The 25,426-nt window shown below is 37.7% G+C and overlaps 1 protein-coding gene across 1 annotated transcript in view; it reads left to right on the top strand.

The window, feature by feature from the left end:
• The window catches only part of sgms1a (sphingomyelin synthase 1a), a 51,719-nt gene that overhangs the window by 15,032 nt on the left and 11,261 nt on the right, over nucleotides 1–25,426 (top strand). Inside the window, exons 2-4 of the mRNA XM_007257557.4 lie at nucleotides 19,238–20,056; nucleotides 21,149–21,266; nucleotides 24,524–24,677. Coding sequence (XP_007257619.1) covers nucleotides 19,416–20,056; nucleotides 21,149–21,266; nucleotides 24,524–24,677 — 913 coding nt within the window. The 5' untranslated portion in view covers nucleotides 19,238–19,415. The remainder of the gene's footprint in view (nucleotides 1–19,237; nucleotides 20,057–21,148; nucleotides 21,267–24,523; nucleotides 24,678–25,426) is intronic.

Raw genomic sequence — 25,426 nt, 5'->3', positions numbered from 1 at the left:
AGTTTTTGCTGAGAACTTGCCAACAATAGTCTTTTTCTGCTGTTCTCTGTTCCTCAGTCATGAGGCCATCAGAAGCAGCGAGAGATAACCAGCGATAAGCAGTGCCACTGACCCCAGATTAAAAGTGTGTTTGTGTGCAGGTGTGTGATAAGTCATTGTACGAGTCTGCAGGAAGTTATCATGCTCTTCTTTAGGAAATGCCGTTAATGCAGAGGAGAACTCTCGGAAATAAGACTGTTTTGGTGTTTTTGTCTTACATTGTAGTTCACATTTATTTTCCTGATGTTAATAAAACAGTAAATGCTCTGTGATCACTAACTATACTAATGCATCCTCTAAGAAGTAGGAAATAATATTGGCAAGAAAAAACTAATATATGTGTGTTTGTGTGTATATGTGTGTGTATTGCTGTATCCTAATATTATGTTTTGTAATGCTGTTTTGATTGTCAGAAATGCAGTGTCACTTTTTTTTTTATCTGTTTACCATATTTGTGGCACTATAAGGTGCACTTAAAATCCTTTCATTTTCAGAAAAATCACCAGTGGGCCTTATAATCCGTTGCATCTTATGTATGAATTTTACCAGTTAGGTTGTAAGGAGCAGTAAAGCTACTCTGCTGAAGAAGACTAAACTTTGTTGAATAGCCCACCTCTGTTCTCCCGCAGCTTTCCGAGATCCAGTACTCGCAGAACTCTTTACAATGGGCGCTTTAGAGCATCCATTCATTGCTAGAATCCAGAGAGGCATTAATAACTTTAAAAGTGAACAATAAGCTTATTTAAAAACACTGTTTACATCCGATAGCAAAACCTAATCTCTGGACGCCTTCATCACTGTACTGATCATGACTTTACTTAAAGATGGCGGCACCCGGAGATAAGGTTACACTACAGGTAGGGGTGTGACAAGAGACTAACATCACGAGACGAGACGAGACATGACACGACACTGGGTTCACGAGAACGAGATGAGATGAGATTTAAAAATAAAATTTTAAAGAAAACATCAAAAATGAAAAATGGCTTGAAAACTTGAAAAGTTTCATTAGAAAAAATCATATAGCGCAAACTGAACAGACTGGTTTCTCTCACACACTGATTTTATAAGAAATAGAAAATAAAACTTTTTTTAAGTCTTATATAGTGCAAACAATAAGTGCAAACCACAACCAGTCATATTAAGACTATGCTTGAAGGGCAAACAGAGACAGAACATTTTTTAAATACAGTACAGAGTTAAGGGATTAGAACAACTGCCTATGAAACAGTCACATGTAGGATTTACTTACAGTATTTATATATGGTTTGTGTCTTGTTGGTCACTCTGTTACCGTTTATTGTTTCCATTGGAAAACCAAAATGCAGCCGGACATACAACTTAAAAGTAGCAGAAGCAGCTTCTATGCAAATGCCCAAATTTTCCTCTTCAGCTGAGAGCTGCTCTCACTGCTCAGCCACCACACTCGCTGCTATCGCTACTGTGTTGCCAGATCCCGCTTAAAAAGTCCTTGCTAAACTGTTTTTTTCCCCTGCGAGACAGGTTAAAGCTTGACGAGAATTATCGTCATGTTTTAATCTCGCGAGATCATGTGCCACCTGTCACACCCCTAGCTACAGGTTGTAAACAGTGCTTTTTAATAGGCTTCTTGTGCACTTTTAAAGTTAATAATGGCTCATTTTCAATGTCAGGGCTCTCTGGATTCTACCAATGAGGTGTGGGGCTATTTAACAGTAAACACAGACTGTCCTGTGGTAAAAATGGTTCCATTTGTTTTGTTTTTTTATTAGGTAAATAGATTTTTGCCAAAATATATATATTAAATGTGGGAGTTATGTAAAGTATTTAGTAAAGTAAAAAGAGAAAACATAATGCAGAAATATAACAAAACACACCTCAAACAATCATTGGCAAAAAGGTTTTTTGATTTTTTTAGAAGAAATTTTAGAAGAAATACTCAGATTACCAGAGGAGACAAGTGAACCCAATTAGAAAGCAAGCAGGTTTTGGTTCCCAGCTGTTTTAAAGCTAAGATCAGGGTAAGGATAATTTGGGTTGTCCATTCTTGTGTAATGTCCTTCTATAAAGAGCTAAATCAGCTTCCTCTTTCTGAATGTGGATGCATGATGGTTCTGTGGGTCCGATAACAGAAAAAAAACAGAACTGAACGCATCACGCCCAGTTTGGTGGTGGGGTGGCACCCGGGTGTGGTACAGGCTCCTGGCACGGGCTCCAGCTCGTGTGTTTTGTTGCCTCACTGGTTCTGCAGGGACAAGAGTGTGAGCTAAATTACCTAAATATTTTCCAGCCTAAACATCTGTAACTTTCGCTTTCAGAAAGCTGGGTCAGCTAAAGTGTGTAATATCTGACATGAACAACAACAACAACTGCTGTTGGTTTCACAGGCTTTAAGTTTAGATTGCCTAAATTAAAAAAATATACATATATAGATACTTAACACCATTATTGATAATGTATTGCAAGTAAAAACAGTATATTTTGTACCAACACTTTTCTGCACTAGTATTGTGGCACATTATTTAATACATTACATTATTTTTATGCTACATGATTTTATAAAGTTACACAATTATTATTACAGACAAAATGAGAATCTCTGTAAGTTATTGTTTTACAAAACAGACAAAAGTTAATTTTGAGTTTCTGCTGAATTTCTGCACGGCCCGGACCAGAGGAGCAAAATTCTGTCCAATCACACCATCTATCTCAATCTCAGATGACCTCACTCAATCTCACTCCACTTCTCAGCACCTCTCTTAATCTCTGCCATCTAACTGAATTTCACACCATCTCACGCCATCTAACTCAATTTCACGCCACCTCACCTAATTTTAATCAAACTCACACCATCTAACTCAATTTTACACCTCCTCACACAATCTAAGTCAATCCCACACCATCTAACTAATTCTCACAGCATTTATCTCAATCTCCCACTACCACACACCACCTCACTCAATTTTACTCAATCTCACAGCATCTAACTCAATCTCACACCATCTAACTTAATCTCACCCTGCCTCACACCAACTAACTTAATCTCACACTGCCTCACACCATCTTAATTAATCTCACACGATCTAACTTAATCTCACACCATCTAACTTTATCTCACACCGCCTCACACCATGTAACTCAATCTCACACCATCTAACTTTATCTCACACCGCCTTACACCATCTAACTCAATCTCACACCATCTAACGCCATCTAACTCTATTTCACACCACCTCACCTAATTTTACTCAATCTCACACGCCTCACACCATCAAACTCAATCTCACACCATCTAACTCAATCTCACACCATCTAACTCAATCTCACACCATCTAACTCAATCTCACACAATCTCACACTGCCTCACACCATCTAACTCAATCTCACACTGCCACACCCCATCTAACTCAATCTCACACCATTTGTCTCAATCTCACACTACCTTATTCAGCCTCACTCCATCTCACACCACCACACAAAATCTCCTGTCAGGAAACCACAGAACACAAAGCTAATTTTTCTTACTACCTGTCTCTCTCTGTCTGTCTTTCTCTTGCGCTCTTTCTCTCTCTGTCCCTTTGTCTCACTTTCTTTCGGTCTTTCTCTCTCTTTGCTTTTCTCTTACTCGCTCTTTCTTTTTCTTTCTGTTTCAATTTCTCTTGCTCTCTCTCTCTCTCTCTCTCTGCTCTTTCTCTTCTCTCTTTCTCTCTCTCTCCTCTCTGCTCTCTCCTCTCTTTGCTCTCTAGGCCAAAACATCCTCAGTAGTAGTTCCTGTGTCTTCATCAAACCTGTGGTGTTCTGCTGTTTCAGTCTCTCTTTAAGAAGAAAGAGAAAGCGCAGCAGTCGGTCTATCATGTCCCTTTATGTAGTCTGTTGGATAATGGACACAGGAGGGAACAAAAGCTGGCCTTCAGCCGAGCAGGAGTGGCAGCCCACATAAACAAGAATGGAATGCATGTGTGAGCCAAATTGTATTCAGCCATGAAGCAATAGTTGTATAATTTTGTCTAGACTTTGTTTCAATCTGTTTTTGCACAATGCAAAATCAAGACGTTCCTTATTTATTAAATATGATTAAAAATATATATTATTTAAGGTGCATTTAAATATCAAACCTGTACGATAACAGTCAGGTGCTTACACAGATACAGCTCTACAATGGCTTGCAAAAGTATTCAAGCTACAGTGTCTTTCTTTCAACAATGTTTTTCTCTTGCCACTCTTCCATAAGGCCAGATTTGTGCACAGTGGACTGCACAACTTATAGTTGTCCTGTTGACAGATTCTCCCACCTGATCTGTGGATTTCTACAGCTCCTTCAGAGTGATCATGGGCATATTGGCTTCTTGCTTCTCTGACTAGCAGTTGTAAAATACTTTTTAAATTTTTCGATGATGGATGGAACTCGCATGTCTGGTGAGTTCCTTGGTCTTCATGATGCTGTTTGTTCACTAATGTGCTAGTGAAAATAGACCAGAAAATAGATGTTTATTGATAGTGTGCCTTATAATCCAGTGTGCCTTATAGTGCAAAAAATATGGTAATTTGTTTTAAATAATATTGTTGTTTGTTTGTGAAGTCAGCTAGCATGTTAGAAATGTTCAGTGTACAGTACAAATAAATAAATGTAGTTTTGTAATTGCTCTTTATTTAAAAAGCAAGAGTATAAAACCTTTTATTGGTCTTTTAATTCATGAAATGATGAAAATTGAGGCAAAATCAATAAAAACCTGCAAAAAATCCTTTTGTTCGTTTTTTTTTTCAGATTTTTCTTTAGTTTAAAAACATTTTGTCCTTTGAGTTTTAGAGCTGTAAAATTGACTGTAGGGGAAGGCAGGTCGTGTTCTGTGCTGCAGTGCTGTTAGCCAATCAGAGACGATATGTTTGCATGTATGAATATTCATGAGCAAGAGCCCAAATCCTGTCTTTCTTCAAAGACCAATAATAATCCAGTGAACTAAAGCAGAGCTATACAGAAACACAAAAAAATGGCGCCCATGGCATTCATTCATACTAGAGACCACAACCAGACATTTCAAAATGAATAAAAAATTATGGAAATAAGACCTTTTAAAAAGTCTTTGTAAACAGCCTAAAATAAATATCAGATTTGGTAAGAAATTCTGATTTGGATGCTATGTAAACGTAGCCTAATTGTGTCTCAATCCAGGTCTACAAACATTAGACGCAGCACACCCGGAAAAGGGATTAAAAAAAGGCTTAGAAAAGCCCTGGCTATATTTGCTCTGTCCAGAAAGCCTACATGCCAGCATGGCCCATGAAGTTAGAAGAAAGTGAAAAATCAATATTTAAAAGCTAATATTTGCACAATATTTAAAGAAAAGTAAGCGAAACTTGAGGACTTTCCTCATTCCCTTCCCCATACCAAATGCTGCTGCTCTAGCTGTAGTAAACCTGCTGTGACGGGTTCATTCAGGTTTGTTCTTTCATTAAACAGCTATGAAAGAGGCAGGTGTTGGAGAATTGCCTTAAGGCTTTGTATATCTATAATTTGTGTGAAAGTGTGTGTGTGTGAAAGTGTGTGTGTGTGTGTGTGTGAAAGTGTGTGTGTGTGTGTGTGTGAAAGTGAGTGTGAAAGCGTGTGTGTGTGTGAAAGTGTGTGTGTGTGTGTGTGAAAGTGTGTGTGTGTGTGTGAAAGTGAGTGTGAAAGCGTGTGTGTGTGTGAAAGTGTGTGAGATTAGGTGTTAGCGAGTGCGTATGTGTGCGCGAGGGTGTGAGGGCAAGTGTGTGAGATTATGTTATGTAATCCATATTTCAAAATAAATTAAATTTCATTTATTTACCTTTTGAAATCAACAGTAGCGATTAGGGCTGCAACATTTAGTCGATAAAATCGACAATGTTTGTCGATTGTTTGTTTGTTGACTCCAAATTTTCATTGTTGACTCCAAATTTTCATTGTTGACTAATCGTTAATTTGTAGCACCACACAAACTGCTGGAGACAGAAACACAATGGGAAAATGGTAATGAGCTCAATTACAAAGTTTACAATCAACTCAGCCTGCATCTCTAAAAGTGCCCAAACACAGCAAATTACACATTTCCTCTCTAAACGGCAGCACTTTCCACATTTAAATGGCATTTAAATGTTCTGGATTTTTCTATTGCATGTAAATCTTATGTTTATCTGTTTCTATTATTCTGAACTGATAGAAAAAGCTAGAAACAGGACCTATAACCAATAACAGCACACCATCTATTCGACTAGATCGACTACCAAAATAATCATTACTAGCAGCTCTGGTAGCGATTCTGTTTCATTCTGCTAAATAAAACTGCTAATACATCGTTATAGAAGGAAGTTATAGAAGGATTAAACTTTATTTTTCACTCTATAAGGCGCATTGGATTATAAAGCGCTCTATCAATAGATTCAGCAGGTCTGGCCGCTGGGTGATAACACCTGTTAAAATAAGCTAGATTAAGTAAACAAAACTGTAAAACATTTTCTATTAAAGACAAATAAGGATTGACTATTTTAATCTACACAGATTTCTCTCCTAAAAAACAGGAGCAGCATTAGTGGCTAACTGCTAGCGCTAGCTGTGATTAGCAGCTAATACTGCCCAACAGCGCTACACTGAGGAACCCTGAGTGTTCCAGTAAGCCAGCATGGTTAGCGGCTAATGCTAATTCTACTCCAGCCTCAGTGCTGGAGAACTAAACTGAAACTCTTTTATGTATAACGCTGCACTTTTGGGAAAATTGCCTTATAGTACGAAAATTAGGTGAGTAAAATGATTAACACATTCAATTTAAGTTTCCAAATTATTCTCCTGCGTTGATGTTAAATGCACTAGTTTGAACATGTAAGAAAAAAAAACAGGTTTTTGTTTAGGTTTAATTGTGTATGTGGTGGAAACTGTTACTATGGCAGTGGGCAGGAACAGTCTGAATGATGGATTTGAGATTAGTACAAACATACATTATATTTGCTATAGGATGCTCCTTCAGCATACAGTTGAGCTGGTTCAGGTCCTGCTCTCTTTGTCTGTGTGTGTGTGTGTGTGTGTGTGTGTGTGTGTGTGTGTGTGTGTGTGTGTGTGTGTGCTTGTGCGTAAGCCTGCATACATTCCTGTATGCGTTAAGTAAATATTTGATGGCTTTAGTGAACCCGCTGGAAGCCAGGTGTATCGGCGCTGCTGTGTGTGTGTTTAGGCATCAGGAGACGCGACAGGCTAGTTTTTTAGAGACCAACCAACCAGCACAAAGAAAAGTAAACACTTACAAATTCATATGTGTTTAGTTTCTGGTTCTATTCAAAACAGGTTTGTGAACAAACATGCTCTGGAACAGCAGCAGCAGCAGTGGCACTGTAATTAATGTTAATTAATATGATACCCGAAATGCTTTGTGTTTTCTTTTTTATTATTTATTTTTGCTCGGTTGAAGAAGCAGCATACTTATATAAAATCTGTTATAGATAATAAATGGCGGAGCAGAAAAAAAAACATATTAATTTTTATCCAGACTAACTGCTTTGATCATTAACTTGGTCTTGAATGATATAGTAAAAATATGATTTCACAATATTGCAGTTAAAATGCATCAGTAGCAACAAATCCTTAAAAACTAATTCAATTCAAAAACTAAATACAATTCAAATACTATCCCATACTTAGTCAACCATATACGAACCATTTATTTATTGATGACACTTCACACTAGACCTCAAGCAGCTTTGACTGTGTGTCTCTCCGCTCTTCCTCCAGACTCTGCTCCTTGATTTCCAAATGAAATGTAAAATGTACTGATGATCAGTGATGGTTTGGAGAGACATGTCATCTGCTGGTGTTGGTCCACTGTGTTAAATCCAACCAAGTCCAAAATCAGTGCAGTTTTGTTTTCCCAGAAAATCTTACAGCACTTCATGCTTCCCTCTGCTACTGACAACTTTTATGGAGATGTGGATTTCATTTTCCAGCAGGAATTGGCACATTGCTCACACTGCCACTTTTATAATATTCTAATTTTCTGAGACACTGATTTTTGGGTTTTATTAGCTGTAAGCCATAATCATCAACAATAAAAGAAAAAAAAGCTCAAAATAGATCATTCTGTGTGTAATACATCTATATGATATGAGTTTCAAATTTTGAACTGAACTACTGAAATAAAGTAACTTTTCAATGATTTGTAATTTTTTGAGATGCACTAATATACTATTTGTTAGTAAGCAACAAGAAAGTGTATTTCAATAAATTCATTGTTTGCTTTTCTGTGTAATTGTAAAAAAATCATACAATTGCAAAAACTGTCCACCTAAAAATCATGGAGGAGTACTAAAGATAAAAATTAGAAAGAATAAATATTAAATAAAGATTTTTTTTCCCCTGTGGAGTTAAAAACAAATGTTTAATTTCTAGGTGTCACTATACTTTTGTCAATATAGTTTTAGTAAGCTGTTATTAAAACTACTCCTGTATCATTTAGTGGTTTAGTGTAAAATCTGATATTCTAGAGATGATTCTTATTTGATTAATAGGGAAATGAATCAGTCTTAAGTTGTTTTAAGCGGTTAGTGTTTCTACTATGAACCATTTTATACCCGACCACTCTGAATTATTTCAGTTTACATTCCAAAGACTGAATTCTACAGATTTTTTTTTGGACTTCCTCATTAAATGTGTGTCAACAGAAGGGGCCTGAACAAGGGAGGATGATTGTGTCAGAGAGGAAGCGGTGAAGAAGGGGAAGGGGGGAAGGAGGGAAGGAGGGATGGTCTTTAATCTCTGCAGGTGAAGAGTGAAGGCCACATGTTGAGGCCGAGACGTTGAAGGCTTGTTCTGCTCATAAATCAAAGGGGCGTTCTGTTTGTTTTGTGTTCTCATGCAACTTGGAGGGTAAAAGTTTACAGTATTATTGGTATATAGCAGCTTGCAAAAGTATTCATACCCCTTGAACTTTTTTTTTTTTTTTACATTTTGTCACCTTACAACCACAAACATAAATGTGTTTTATTGAGATTTTAAGTGATACACCAACACAAAGTAGCACATCATTGTGAAGAGGAACAAAAATGAAATGAAAGGAAAAACAGCTCAAGCTTAGGTTGGATGAAGAGTGTCTGTGAATAGCAATTTCCATGTCTTTCCACAGAAGCTCAATGTGATTTAGGTGAGGACTTTGACTGGGCCATTCTAACACATGTCCACTGTAGCTCTGGCTGTTTTTTTAGGGTCATTGTCTTGCTGGAAGGTGAATCTCCTTCCCAGTCTCAGTCAGTGGAAGTTAACAACACTGCTAAGTAGCAGTTGGTGTTTAAAAACAAAACTAAATGAACCACTAAATGAACCACTGCCTGACATTTATATTTAAACTAATAATTATAAATCTATACTGTTTGTAAAAAGTATTGCAAAACAAAATATCACGATACATCATAAATATTGTCTTACACTTCTACCAGGTAACAATTGCTGTACATTCTGTGGTTTATGTGCTATAAAAACTGCAGTAAACAGGAACACTATGATGCTTAAGCTGAGGTAGAGCTGGACAATAATTCGATATTTTTATTTTTATCAAGTTAAAAAATATTTCAGTAAGGTGATAATGTAGTAAACAGTAATTGTAATCTAACTTACTTGAAATAGCTGGCACAGTAACAATAATCATTCTGTAATTAAAACACAATTATTAATTTAGCTCAGAAGACATCTGCATTCCGTTGTTCTGAGGTCAATAACTAAAGACTGGAGTGAACTATAATCATAATTCACATATCACATCAAAACACATAACCTACTAATCTAACCAGCACAGAGACATTTATCTGGTATTGAAAACAATGCTGTTAGCCATTGTTGCTAATCTGCTATTGTGTACTTCATAGTAAATGTCCTGTTGTCTGTTTAAATATACAGTATGTTTTATTTATGGTGTTGAAAACAAATACAGTAACATAATTATTTGATAATGTTGTTCATATTTTACATTCCTCTAAAACATACGGAGGTATGAGGATGGTCTAGTGATGTTCTAGTGATGATGTGATGTTCACTGGATCATGAGCTATGCAGTGCTAACACCAGTAGCTCTCTATCGCTCTCTCTCTCTCTCTCTGCACATGTCTGCATGTGTGTTTTCTCCTGTTACTTCATAATCTGATTTAATGGCCAAAGGTACAGTAAACTTTGCTGACACAGCAGCGGCTAATCTCTCTTCTACCGATCTGTTCCCTCTTTCATTTCTTTTTCTTTATTTTAAGTTTGACCTTTGTTTTGATTATGTCTCTATGGCTCCCGCTCTGTCTGCGGGCTGCTTTCAGTTCAGTGGTAACAGTTATTGGAAGTCAGTGTGGTTGCAGTAGGCGCAATATAGCCCCCCCCACATTGTGCACAGGATGTTTATAGCAGCCTCACTGCTTTGCATTGTGTAATCTGCAGGTAGTCATCTGAATAAAAATAGAAAAAAAGCCCACTCAATTACACAATGCACATGATTAATACCTGCAATTGTGGTGGGACGTTAATATTAACTCATCATAGACATAAATAGCCCGGTAACTTTGGGCCATCAGTGATTTTCTGGGGACAATCATAAAGCATCTTTTTATATTATATCATTTATTTTTATTTATTTCCTTTTTCTCCACAATTTTCTGAGCCAGTTACACCATCCACTCTATTGCACTCTAACCGATGCACTGCTAACAGGAACACTTCTAAACATGCAGTACGGCTAACAGAAGCACAGCTAACAGGAACACAGCTAACAAAAAGCGTCTAACAGGAGCACGGCTAACAGGAGCACAGCTACTAAGAAGCGGCTAACAGGAACACAGCTAATGCAGCATGGCTAACAGTAGCACGGCTAACAGGAGCGCAGCTAACAGGAGCACAGCTAACAAAAAGCAGCTAACAGGAGCACGGCTAACAGGAGCACAGCTAACAAAAAGCAGCTAACAGGAGCACAGCTAACAAAAAGCAGCTAACAGGAGCACGGCTAAACATGCAGCACGGCTAACAGGAGCACAGCTAACAAAAAGCATCTAACAGGAGCACAGCTAACAAAAAGCATCTAACAGGAGCACAGCTAACAAAAAGCAGCTAACAGGAGCACAGCTAACAAAAAGCAGCTAACAGGAGCACTCCTAAACATGCAGCATGGCTAACAGGAGCACAGCTAACAAAAATCAGCTAACAGGAGCACAGCTAAACATGCAGCACGGCTAACAGGAGCACAGCTAACAGGAGCACGGCAAAACATGCAGCACGGCTAACAGAAGCACGGCTAACAGGAGCACAGCTAACAAAAAGCAAACACTACTCCAGCACACACTAAAGGCAAATGTGCATTGGGAATACGTCAGCATGCTAAAGTTTTATACTTTAGACCCATGCTGCTGTTTCCTGCTGCACTTACTGGTGCAAATACCAGTTAGCATTTTGAATGTTTGATTCAATATACCTCACTTGCGAAACTTGATATATTTAATGACAGAATTTAAACTTTTAAATTGTAACAACTTGTAAGGTGGTGAAATTAGCTGATAAAAAAACATGTTAAATAAATTTAAACCTGTTTTAATTTTTAAAAGGCAAAAATATAAATGCAAGCTGCAGGTAATGGTAGATTTTTAGATCTGAAAATGTATATGAGTAGGTTATGTATTTTTTAACAGCACATTTTAACAACTCGTGTTCAAGATTTTAGTTTTTTTAGATTAAAAGCAGTAATATTTCTGAGTGGTTAGAGGTCAAAACATTATAATAAATAGCATCAGAGTTCTCCTGTTTCCGTTCATGCAAAGCCACATTTATTCATTTTATAAACAGGATGGTCTGGTAGGTCCTGCAACCTTTTCCTGGCTATAACAGCATTTGCTGGTCATCTGAGCAACCACAGCTCTGCTAATGGTGCTGGTATTAGAGCTACTGCGAACATGAAGACTAAGTGTTTTGATAGTGTCTGATATCTTTATCTACTCATTCATGCATTTGTTAACCAAGGAGAAACAGAAATAAAACTGAAGAGAGCTAGTGTGATAAATGAGAGTGCAACAGGGTTCTCACTTGAATGACCAGATTCACCCACTTTGAAAAGAGACTGCACCACAAAGCATGTTTCTAACTTACAGTCTGCCACTTTGAAACACCATAAAATGTATGAATTACACAATTTAGCAATGAACGTTGGTTAAAATAAAGGTACATTTAATTCAAATACACAAAATGCAGGTTTAAATACAATTTATAACAGTTTTTAAGCTCTGTAAATGAGAAGCTGGCAAATAAGAAGCAGATTTAAGCCTAATCATTAGCTTGTGGTTGGCTTGCGTGCTTACTTGATGGCCAACTTTTGGTTTCGATCAGCGATACTTTTGCTCTATATGCTGTCGCATGCTAGGGCAGCTCTACCGGTAATGGTATCCACCTAGCTGAAACTCCCTGAGCCACTGAAAAGACTTGTTTGTTTCCTGTAAGAAAGGCACACTTTGCATTCTGTGCACAAAGCCCCTCAAGTCACGTGACACCTTGGTGGCAACTATTCATGCTGACAGTAAATGACTAAATATTTAAATTGATATGGAGACTCTTGGTTACGCATACATTGGCTTGCAAAGTATTATTTACTTTCATAAACTATATTTTATTAAGATTTTAAGTGATACACCAACACAAACTAGCACATAATTGTGAAGTGGAAAGAAAATGATACATGGTTTCATAGCCACCTTTTACTGCATTTACAGCTGCAAGTCTTTTGGGGTATGTCTTTACCAGCTTTGCGGATCAAGAGACTGAGATTTTCTTCTCTCTGTTACTTCTCTGTCACTCAGAGCTTTACATTTAGGCCAAAAGGTTCCATTTTGGTCTCATCTGACAACAGCACCTTTTTCTTCCACAAACTGCGAATGACATTTCTATGTCTTATGGTTTTATTCTATGAAGAACTAAAGAACTTTTCTACATTCTATAGCAGGGGTGTCAAACTAATTTTGGCCGAGGGCCACATTGGCATATTGGCTGTCCTCTGAGGGCCAGATGTAACTTATAAATGTAATAAAATGTAACCAAATGTAATATTAAATGAATGTAATTACTCCTTAATGTTAAATAACTCTCAATATATTATTTATTCAATCAAATATTACAGTTGCATGGAAAAAAATGTTTGCTTGTTGCTCTATTAACATAAATCCTTTTAATTTGTCATGTTATGAAATCCAAAAACTCCATCAATCAAGAACCAAACAATTCAAGTGAATAGAAATGACATCAAGTTATATTAACTTTGATCAAAACGTTTGATACTGAAATAAGGCTTAATAAATATAAAATCAAAAATTGTGAGCTGTGAAGAACATTAGCAGTTCCTCATCAAACCACTAGTCGGAGCTGCAGCAGCAGCACAAGCCCGCAGTCTTTACTACGTCAGAGCTACAGGCCAGCCACGGGCTACAGAGCTCAGCTGAGCCAGTCTGGAGCGTTTTTAAAATGTTTAAGTTCTTCTGTGTATGAAATAAAGATTTTTTAACCCCACTAACCGGATAATTCAGCTCTCTACAGTTCATCTTTCAGCCCAAGCAGCTAACAGCAGCAGTTTAGAGCAGCGTCACGGAATCACTGCTCGAATTACATTAAAAACAGGTCAGTTAGCGCGCTGCTAACCTCATATTTTTTTATTGGAGGTTATTGAAAGGGTTATTGGGGGCAGAAATCAGTAAAGGCTGGTTAGATAAGTGATTCACGTCCTCGTCCTTTGCTGAGGTGAAACTGCGACTAGCGCTGTCACTGATGTTTATTAATGTCATTAAAACAGATTTTGTCAGGTATTGTCTTAATATAATAAATATTTACACATAACTTATATCTCTCCTAAAAAGCGTTTATTTTGGTCAGTAACACTCTTCGTAACACAAAAGGCATACCGGTCTTTCGCCTTGAAGCACAGCCGTCCGTCTGCATCAACTTTTCTTTTTCTGGACATTATGGGATAAACATTTGTATGTCTCAATTCCATCCGCGAAGTTACGCCTTCCCTCCGGCAGGGTTTCCACATCAATGACTACACTGCCGTGTAGTGGCAGTAAGCCGTAACTTTGCGGGTAATACAATCGACAAGCATTGTGGGAAATGTATTTTTTGGTCAAAGAACGCTCCTGACCTATTTATTATAGACACTAAGATCTTACAAGCTCTCGCGGGCCACATAAAAGGACGTGGCGGGCCACATCTGGCCCGCGGGCCTTGTGTTTGACACATGTGTTCTATAGTCATCAGCTATGTGGGCGGAGTCTCTCTATGCTTCATATTAATTGGTTTGTAGAAAGTTAGTTATAAGCTTGGCTTTGAGTTGATTTGCTCCAGGTGTTGTGAAAAATTCTAGCTCTGTCAGAATCCGACTCCCCTTCACTTACACACAACGCCTCCTACAGCAAAATGAGTAAAAAAAAGATTATCCTCAGATTCCTTTTTTATTTCTGTTTAAAAATAAGGGTTAATCTACTGTTACTAGGGGTGTGACGAGACACTAATACCACGAGACGAGACGAGACACGATATTGGGTTCACGATAACGAGACGAGACGAGATTTAAAAACTTTTTTCTTTCTTTTTTTTTTGGACAAAATCATATACCGCAAACTTAACAGACTGGTTTCTCTCACACATTGATTCTATAAGGAATAAAAATAAGAATAAAAAATAAAAATACAACTTTTCTAGGTGTTCTAGCTTTTCTATATAGTGCAAACAAGAAGTGCAAACTACAACCAGTCATATTAAGACTATGGTTTGTGTTTTTTTTCTCCTAAATATCTTGTAATTTAACTATGCAGAACCATAACCAGTCATATTAAGACTATGCTTGAAGTGCAAACAGAGACAGAACATTTTTAAAATACAGTACAGAGTTAAGGGATTAGTACAGCTGTCTATGAAACAGTCACATGTAGGATTTACTTACAGTATTTACATATGGTTTGTGTCTTGTTGGTCACTCTGTTACCGTTTATTATTTCCACTGGAGCCAAAATGCAGCCAGACATACACCTTAATAGTAGCAGAAGCAGCTTCTATATCAGGGGTACTTAATTATATTAAATAATTAAGTGCTATATCCTGTAAGGTTGTTTGAAATGAATGATGTAAAAATATAGAAGAAGGAGAAGAAGAAGAAGAAGAAGAAGAAGAAGAAATGCCTCTCTGAACAGATTTTGTTTACATTAATCCCCTGTCTCTCTGTCGCGCTCGGCGTGACTAGTTTCCGCCCGTTCTCGTTTTTCCGCCCTTTCTCGGGATCCCCATCTCCGTATAAAGGCGGTTATTCACGACCGCGACCCTGACAACACGGGTTCGATCCCGCGCGAGGAGCGGTGTGTTTGTTTATTTATTTTTTTCCTTACCGCGTCTGCACAGATCTGATAGACTGAAGAGAGCGTTTGGTGATCTTACCCCACACGTGATTGGTCTGTGAGTTTACTGCGCCGCACAATTAAGTCCTTCTCAGTAGTTTCGGTTTGGGTCCGCATTGGGCAACGTTTGGGTCCGAACCGTGGTCCGCCCATTAGTGACCTCTGTTCTATACAAATGCCCGAATTTTCTCCTTCTGCTGAGAGCTGCTCTCACACTCGCTGCTACTGGGTTGCCAGATCCCTCTTAAAAAGTCCACACTAAACTGTTTTTTTTTTTCTCCCGCGAGACAGGTTTAAGCTTGACGAGAAATATCGTCACATATAATCTCGCGAGATCTCGTGGCACTATATCTCGTCACACCCCTAACTGTTACAGTAAATTAATAAATTCCCAGTCTAAGCGTTTGTGTCCATACTGCTGTGCGATGCGCTGCACAACAAGGGGAGTTGGACTTCAGCACAACATCAGTTCTTTTTTCCTCTGGTTTGGTTAAAGACTGCCTCAATTTCCTATAATTAATTTTCACACTGTAGGTGAACAGGACCATGGTTCAGTAGATCCAGACCGAGAACAGCTCTTTTGTTCAGACCAAACTCTGGAGCTTTGTTTCAGTACCACAGTTCACACCCCCTTTCACACCTGATACTTTAGATCAAACCTAAAATAGAAAGTCCGGAACAAACAAGATAGGTGTGAAAAACGGGATGTTTCAATAAAAATATCCATATTTGATGCCAATAATGTCTCAAAATCAAAATTAATCATTTGTCACACTACTAGTCAACACTGAAATTTGCAGGCAAAAAAAATATATATTAATCATCATATTATATATCAGAAATAAACAGCCTTACCTGTGACATATCAGTCATGGGCTCCGGTGGCTGTGTGGGGTCAGTTGAGTGCCGTGTGATTGTGTGACAGGACATGCTGTGGGATTGATCTACGGACATTCTTTATTAAACAGCCTTGACTTTTCTCTCAACTCTCAGCTGTGACACACTGTCCAACCATCATTTATACACACACACACACACACACACACACAGACAATAATATAATACATGTTGTGTATTTGTAATACATTGTATAGTTAATTTCAAGTAGTCACATTATCTTGTGGACTCTTGTGGATGTGATTAATTGCATTATTTTGTGCAGTTAAGCAAGTATTTATTTTGTGTAGCACACAATCACAAATACAATCACATTGTTTTGTCTAGTCACAATCAATCGTGATTTAACACCAGTAATTGCATTATTTAGTGCATATTTTTGTGATTTAATCACCTTTTCATGTTGTTAATTGTGATACATCCCAATATTTGTCATAATTAATTGTGATTAATCCAATTCATTTTTATAGGTACTAGAGATGTGCCATATTGTACCGTACTCAATAATATCGCCAACATTTTTAAATATCGTGAACAATATTATACCCTGAAATATTGTGCCATATCACCCACCCCTAATTTTCACATTAGGGTACTACTTTTTTGCTGTATTTAGCAAAGGTAAATTCACATTGTTCTCATTTCCCATTATATATCTACTAGAGACAGAGTATATCTGTGTATTTTCATTCATTTTATTTCAGTCCTGTATATATGGAGATTATTAGTATCTTGACATTCAGAATCATTGACTTCTGTTACAAATCTGATAAAAAAAATAGTATTTTTTTAATATCTTGTTTAGGGGTGTGTCAGATCATATTCTATGCAGTAACATAATTTATTTATTTTTTTTGTTGCAATAGTGTGATTTCTAAATATTTTTTCAATGTTTTCAGTGTTTTGCCATGATCGAGTATTTTTCTTGCAAAAGTGCCATGAAGTATCGTGATATTATTTTAGGGCCATATCGCCCAACCCTAGTAGGTACTCATGATCAATTGCGCTGGTTTTGGTAATGAGTCGTGATTAGTCACACTATTTCATACAGTTCATTGCTTTAGTTAGCGTAGTTCATTTTGACTTTATCATATTTTCATGTAGTTAATTATGATAAACTGCATTTTTTTGCATAGATAATCCTCATACATTTTGTGTATTTGTAATATTTTGTATTTTAATTTTAAAAGTCACCTTATTTTGTGATTACTCATCTTTTCTGTATGCATCCATGTTTAATTGATTTATTTCTGTAGATGAATCAGTTAATCTGTGATTGATTGTCATTGCCTTGATCGTTTGCATTTACCCTGAATGAAACTTATGTTTTCAATGTTTCAGTAAAAATATTGATATTTGAATCATTGATGGTTATAAAATATGATATCCCACTCTTAGTTTACATTACCTTAACATTGGTTCAGCTCACAATTTTTTTCAGCTTGTAATTTTTTTTTTTCTTTCAAGCAAAGCATTATGACCACACAGGATATGCTAGTTGGAAGACTGTTTAGCAGCGTAATCTTATATAACACAAACAGGTTCTTCCCACAGTAACCACACAGGATATGCTAGCACAGAATCAGTACTTATCAGAGCGTTTTAACATGATACTCTAACAGATGTTATCTGCAATATTGAACACACCCAAACTGATGCTAACACAACGTCACTACAGCTCAGCATTCTGCTTTCTACCAGAAAATCTTAAAAGGAGATGTCCGGCCATTAGTTCAGGGCTTTAAGCTCAGTCGTACTTAGGTTCTGCAGCAGGACAATGATTTAAAGCACACATGATTTAAAGTTGAAGCCTGATTAAAGGAGAGCTCTGGTGTAAAATGGAATTTGTGTAGTAAAACATGATAAAAAGTACTTACCTTTGATAAATAGCACACCTCCGCTCTCCCACAGCATTCCGAGATCTAGAAATGTTAACAGTTTGTCCAAACACCCTTCAGACTGGGTGGCACAGGGCATATTTTGCCCTGATAAATCACTTTTTCCACTGTTATTCAGGTTCAAAGTAGCTACACACCTCCTTGCTAGAATTCGGAGAGCCCTGACATTTAAAAAACAAAGCACTAATAACTTAAAAAGTGCACAAGAAGCTTATTAAAAAACACTGTTTACATCCTCTAACTCTAGCTTCTGCTCCGAGCGCCGCCATCACTGAACTGAAAATAACAGACATATAGACTCCGCATAGCGTAGCAGCTGGCGCCAGGAGACATCCAGTCTGAAGGGTGTTTGGACAACTGTTAAAGTTTCTGGATCTCAAAACGTTGTGGTTGAACGGAGTAGTGCTGTTCATCAGTTGTAAGTACTTTTTGTCATGTTTTACTACAACAAAAGTTACTACAACCAAGTTATTTCGTTTAGGGGTAAATACTGTTTTCAAACAGAGCCGGGTTGGTTTTGATCATTTTTTTTGCCTTAGTAAATAAAATGATAATTGAAACATTCTCCACGTGTTGCTGTGTGTTCCTATCGTGTCTCCACCTTAAGTGTTTTCACCCTTGTTTCATTTGCAGCTCCGTCTGTATTTATAGACCTGTGTTTCCTGTTTCCTTTGTCGGTTCTTGTACGTTTATCGTCAGCCAGGTTTCTAGTTCCTTTTTTATAATTTTACCATGTACTCTGTGTTTCCCTGTTTCTTCAGTTTTTGGTTTGTTTGTTTGTTTGTTTATTTATTTGTGTTCATTTTTAATTAATACTTTCATTTGCTTCTGCTCTCTGCGTTCTCTCTTTGCTGCTCCTGACATTTCAATTTTTTTCTGAAGTTTTTGTTTTTGCAGCTGCTGTTAATGTGATGATGTGCCTTAAAGTGGGAACCACTTAAACTGCGCAGGCACTTTTTAGAATAAAAAAAAAACTGACCATCACTAATGTATTTATGTTACTGACCCTGTTACTGTCTCTGTATGTCTTTCTCTTACAGTGCTGGACACTCCTGATTGGAAAAATTCCCAGAGTAACTGAACAGCAGGCACCTGATCCGGTGAAGGGTGAGAAAACAAATCCCCCAGCACCTCACTTCCAATGTCCCTGTTAATTTTATACTGTAAAGCCACGCCCACCCCATCCTACATCCTGCTCTGACTCGCCCATCGCCAACCATGAAGGAGGTGGGGCTTTGGTCAGTGGAGGAGGTTTCTGAGTGGCTGGTGGATCAGGGCATGACGGAATATTCAGAGGCTCTTAGGAACGTGGACGGCCGCGCCCTCCTACAGCTCTCTGAATCAGACTTCAGGAGTCCTCCGTTGTCACGGGTTACCGGGGACAATGGACACCAGCTACTGGAGCGAGTGGAGACACTACGCATTGCCAACCACATGGAGGTGCACAAGAATGGAAAGCACGGCAGCAGCCATCACACCAACGGACACGTGAGCATCACCATCGGTAACGGGGCCATTAGCAACGGAAAGATCCGCAACGTGGAGCCAAAAAATGGCTTCCATTCAGAGCCAGTCCAAATACACATCCCTCTACCCCCCGAACACGAGCGCACTTCTTTTCCCACAGAATGGTCTAAGACGGGCGTAGCCTTCCTTTACGCCGTGTGCTGCTTCGTCACCACGTCAGTGGTGATTTCGGTAGTACACGAGCGAGTCCCAACCAAAGAAGAGTCTCCGCCCCTGCCGGATAAGTTCTTTGATGTGTTTGACCGCGTGCAGTGGGCCTTCTCCATCTGCGAGATCAACGGCATGCTGCTGGTGAGCATGTGGCTCATACAGTGGCTCCTGCTTAAACACAGGTACGTCTCAAAACACGGCCTCAAATTCAGCTCCACCTATGCAGATACAGGGAGAACATGGCAACTCTACCCAGATAGGGACTTGAACCCAAGACCCCAGTGCTGGAAGGAGAACGTACTAACCACTAAGCCCTCAAAGCGTTTAAGCACTGTCTTCTCTTGACAGCAGAACCGTGTGGTTTCCATCTCTCTTCCATCTTAACATGCGCATTAGATAACTGTATGTTTCGCACTGTAAGGCACATCAGATTATAAGGTGCACTATCAATGAACATCTATTTCTAATACATTTCTAATAATCACCTCTGAACGGGGAAAGAGCTAGCTTGGTTAGCGGGTGATGCTAATGCTGCTCCAGCAGTGATTACCGGGGTTAGCAGCAGGCTACAGACCGATAATGCTCACCTCTGAGCAGCAAAAGAGCTAGTGCAAAGCACGGTTAGTGGCTAATGCTAATGCTGCTCTAGCAGTGGTAGCCGGGGTTAGCAGCCGATTAAATACGGTACAACATTTGACAGAAATTGATCACTCAGTTTTTGTGTGATAACAATAAATCTGAATAATGTTTTGATTGGCTTGGCAGCAATTAATGACTAAAAGACATTGGGGTACAGTACCCCGATGTGTACACATTATGTTGTCACATGACCATACTGACAATTGTGTCCAAGTGGTCCAAAAGTTGCTGGCTCTTATTTTAATTTTGAACTTCCAACAAAAGTTTGAATAATTTTTGATATGTTTTTATTTAGCATTTTATTTGTTTGTCTCTTTCAGAATCTTCATTTTTGACCTGTGAATTTCTTTTAAAAATTACATTTGCAATGTTTTTTAATGTTTTCAGAAAGTTTTTGTTTTGCTTTGTTTGGCTTTCATTCTGTGATTTGAAAATGTTTCAGATTTATAGTTTTTTAGTTTTTTTTTTCAAAATACATATTTAGGGAGAATTTGATAAAAAATCATATTACAGATATCACCTAATAAACTAATCCAATCTGAATACAGATAAAGTAGACCCTATAGATCTCTGTTCGCTGATTAAGACCAGGCTTAATCCTATTCTTGTGTCTCTGTGTCCCTGTTGTTTATCAGGGCGATTGTTGGCCGGCGTTTCTTCTTTATCGTGGGAACGCTGTACCTCTACAGGTGTGTGACCATGTATGTCACCACCCTGCCCGTTCCAGGCATGCACTTCAAATGCTCACCAAAGGTAATGATCTCTGCTGTTACTTCTGTAAATCATCTACACTATATGAACAAAAGGATTGGGACACCTGCTTATCTATTGTCTCTTGTCAAAACAACAAAAAAAATCACACTGTTTATATTTTACATATTTTACAGTATCTACCAGATTACAGATAATCTACCCAGGACTAATTATGTTACTCCAATTATTGATGGACAGAGTGAATCATTATTAATATTACGACAGGCTGAATTATAGATTTCTGGCTAAATGTGGTGTTAATTCCACATCCATTTTTTTTTTTTTATTATAAATTTTTAACTATTAATGAAACAACAGTATCAAGAATATTTTTTTTAAGTACTAAATAGTCATGTACATGATTTTCATTTAAATATGCACCTTTTCTTTAATAAATTTTAAAACTATGTCACACAGCAAAATTTTGCCATTAATCATATTAAGAAGATACGCTTGTTTAAATGCTGGTAGTTTTGTTTTATGGGAGGGAGACTATAGTAGTAGTATTAGTGCAATGTGTTTAAGGCCTGGCAGACTAGCCGTTTTCTTACTGTATTTTAATATCTATATTATAATATAGTGAAGTTATATTCTGATGAATATAACTGTGTGTGAATGTGTGTGTGAGTGGTTTGGTGTGCATATGATTGGTTTAGTGTGCATGTTAGTGTGTGAGTGCACTTTTGTTAAATAGCCTACCTCCATTCACCCCCAGCATTCCGAGAAATACCATTTTTGGCCGATGCTCCCAACAGCCTTACAATGCTAGCGATAGGGGCATAGAGTTGCCCATGTAAAAAAGGCTATTTTTAACATTGTTACAATCTTAAAGTAGCTTCAAACTTCATTGGTACAATTCCGGAGCTCTGATGGCAAAATTAATTCAGTGGACATGCATGAATGTTATAGAGATATTTTCATGTGGAATTGATGCATCAGAGAATTAATTTTGCAGTCTGTTCCCCTCTCTTACCTATATGTTCTGGAGAACTATCTAAAGATACTCTGTGCATAAGCAATCTTTTTTAATAACCTACCTGTTCACTTTCAAAGCTCTCAGTGTTCAAAGCTACTTTGAAAAAAAAAGCTCTGTATTTCGAATGTTCTGGGGGCAAACTGAGGTAAACTATTCAGCAAAAAGTTCATACTTATTATCATGTTTCCCTAAACCCCAAGTTCATTTCTCTGGGTTATTGAAGAATATAAATAAAGTTTTCAGGATAAAAGTGCCTCTCCCTCAAGATCAAACTTGACGTAAAGTCAACTATAAAAATGGAGTAAACACTATCCTGTAAGTTAGGTCAGGGTTTAGCATGTGTTTATTCTTAGTCACGCTAGCTAATCAGCCAATTTCCTCTTTTTAAACTGCCACTTAACTCTTTTGACGGAGACCTTTTCAGAGATCTCACAAAAGTGTGAACACCACTCCCATGAAGATGTAACTTTTTGATACAATGTAAAATGGTCAGTGTTCAGCTTGTATAACTGTGTAAATTTACTGTGTCCTCAAAGCAATGTAGTGACTAAACCTCTGGCAACAAAAGTCCAACACAAAGTTAAGTTAGCATCTTAAATTAATACATTTCAAAAAAATGTTAAGATGAAAAGAAAATTGGTTGGCCTAAAAATGTTTAAGGAAGCGTACAGCCTAAAATAATTATTTCTATTTTTTAGCAGGCTTATTTAGCGACTATTTTCTGTTTATATATAAATTAATTGTAGCTATATACAAAATAATACAGAACCAGTTTGCAAAAAAACTGGAGAGATTGCAAAAAAAAGAAAAAAAAAGATATGTGCTATTCTTTCACTAGCAAAGCGGGAACATGATGCTACCACCACCAAGCTTAACAGTCAGCATAATGTTAATTGGGTTGAATGCCTAGGGACCAATTTACCCTCTGGTCAGGGTTGCCAAACAACTCAATCTTTGTCTTCTCTGACCATAAAACCTTTTTTAAAATCCTTTTTCTCAGTCCATAAGTTCTGCTGAAGATGCTTCAAATCATGGACTTTCAGTGGGAGACTCTAAACATTTCCAGTGTTTCCACTGTGAATGCTAATCGTTTTCAAACAGTAAGAGCATCAGGGAAGGGAGAAAACCATGCTGTTTGAAGCTGTTAGTGTCCAGCTGACCTCGGAATAGTGTGTTATTAAGAATGGCCTTGGTTACAAGGTCCTAGAATGTTATCAGAAACTCAGATAAATCACATATAATCCTGGATACGCACACACACACACACACACACACACACACACACACACACACACACACACACACACACACACACACACAGAGTCACTCATCATACCTTCAGCAGCTCAACGGCTGTGATTTGGTTTCCTGATGGCCACATGCAAGGTGTGATCATACACAGGTCTGCATTTTAGGTCTGCCATTTGTGAATTCATAATAAAAGTCAATGGTATTGAAAAAATATTTAGACTACAAACAACAAAGAACATCCAGATTTTTATTTTATTTTGCTATTTTATTTCATTTGAACTTTACTTAGTAATCTTTATTTTTTATCAAAGTATCATTTTAAATTTGCATCTCAGTTTTTAGTGTTTTAAGCAGAGCAACGGATTTCGCGTTTCAGCTGTTATGTAATTATGTATATGTTAAAAAAAATGTTTGAGAGTGTAGTTATTCTTTAAGAAATATTTGAGTAGTCTAGAAGGTCCTAAAAATCTGGCATCTTCTGTAAATTTGTTGTAATTCAAAGGTCGAACGATAACTAACAATTAAAAAAAAAATTACTGACTGATGTTAGCAGTTTCTCCAAAAAGGGCGCATTTTATTTTAACTTTCTGTTAATTGTGCATCAAAATGATCCCTATAGAAATCCTGAAATATCTGGTTAAATGTTATTAAACACGTTGCACTTTGACCAGACACTTGTTGATATACAATAACATGCTTCTTCTTTGTTTCCTATTTCAGACCTGGTCTTTGCCCCCTTAGAAAGCTCACACTTAGTTCCCTTTCTCTTGTAACTACAGTGCTATCCAAAATTAGCATCAGTTTCATAGGCCTTACAATGGAAACCTGTGGGACTCTACAAGAAATGCTACAGCAAAGGGTTGCCAAATATTTCTCAGTAGTATCTGCCCCAGAGTTAACAACATAAACATATTTATGTTTATAATCCAATTAAAAATGACACTGAATTGCTGTGTGAGTATGTGTATGCAGTATTTCTGTGCTGATGTGTGTGTGTGTGTGTGTTTGTGTGTGTTTTTGTATGTTGCAGCTGGTCGGGAACTACGAGGCTCAGCTGTGGCGCATTTTGAAGATGATCTCTGGAGGTGGTCTGTCAATCACCGGATCCCACTCCATGTGTGGGGATTATCTTTACAGCGGGCACACCGTGATGCTAACGCTAACATACCTCTTCATTAAAGAGTGTGAGTATAACAGCAGTAGTAGGGAGAACAGCAGAATTAAAGGCTGGAGAATCTGGTACTGGAGAGTTCTGACTTATATGGCTAAGCTTATTCACGACCTGATTTGATCAGGAATCCTGAATTGTAGTATGTTTACCTAAAATATGTCACATTTTACTACAAGTAATCAAATGTAACAGTAGTAGTTGATAAGTAGTATGTTTAACTTGCATTAATCATAAATCTTTTTTAAGTTTGCATTTAGTTGTGCACTATAGGGCGCAATTAAAAATCCTTTAATTTTCCTAAAAATCGCCAGTGCGCCTTATAATTCGGTGCGCCTAATATATGAATTTTACCAGTCAGGTTGTAAGGAGCAGTAAAGCCACTCTGCTGAAATACAGCAGTACAGGGGATGGAGTAGCATTAGCATTAGCCGCTAACCGTGCTAAGTTCTAGCTCTTTTGCCATTCAGAGGTGAGTATTATTGTCATGTAGCCTGTTGCTAACCCCGTTTAGCACTGCTAGAGCAGCATTAGCATTACCTGCTAACCATGCTAAGCCCTAGTTAGCTCTTTTGCCGTTCAGTGGTTAGTATATTGGACTGTAGTCCGCGCATTTATCATGATAAAACAAGCTACGTGGGTTAAACCGCTAGCTAATATCGCCCTGGCTTACCAGAAAACTCAGGGTTCCTCAGTGTAGCGCTGTTGGACTAGTCTTAGTTAAAATCTGGAAATCTAAGCTTACTGTAAATAAATGGAAGGGCT

This window comes from Astyanax mexicanus, chromosome 14 (assembly GCF_023375975.1).
Source record: "Astyanax mexicanus isolate ESR-SI-001 chromosome 14, AstMex3_surface, whole genome shotgun sequence".
Lineage (NCBI taxonomy): Eukaryota > Metazoa > Chordata > Actinopteri > Characiformes > Acestrorhamphidae > Astyanax > Astyanax mexicanus.
Note: the sequence above shows the minus strand (reverse complement) of the source record. Positions and strands in the feature narration are given on the sequence as shown.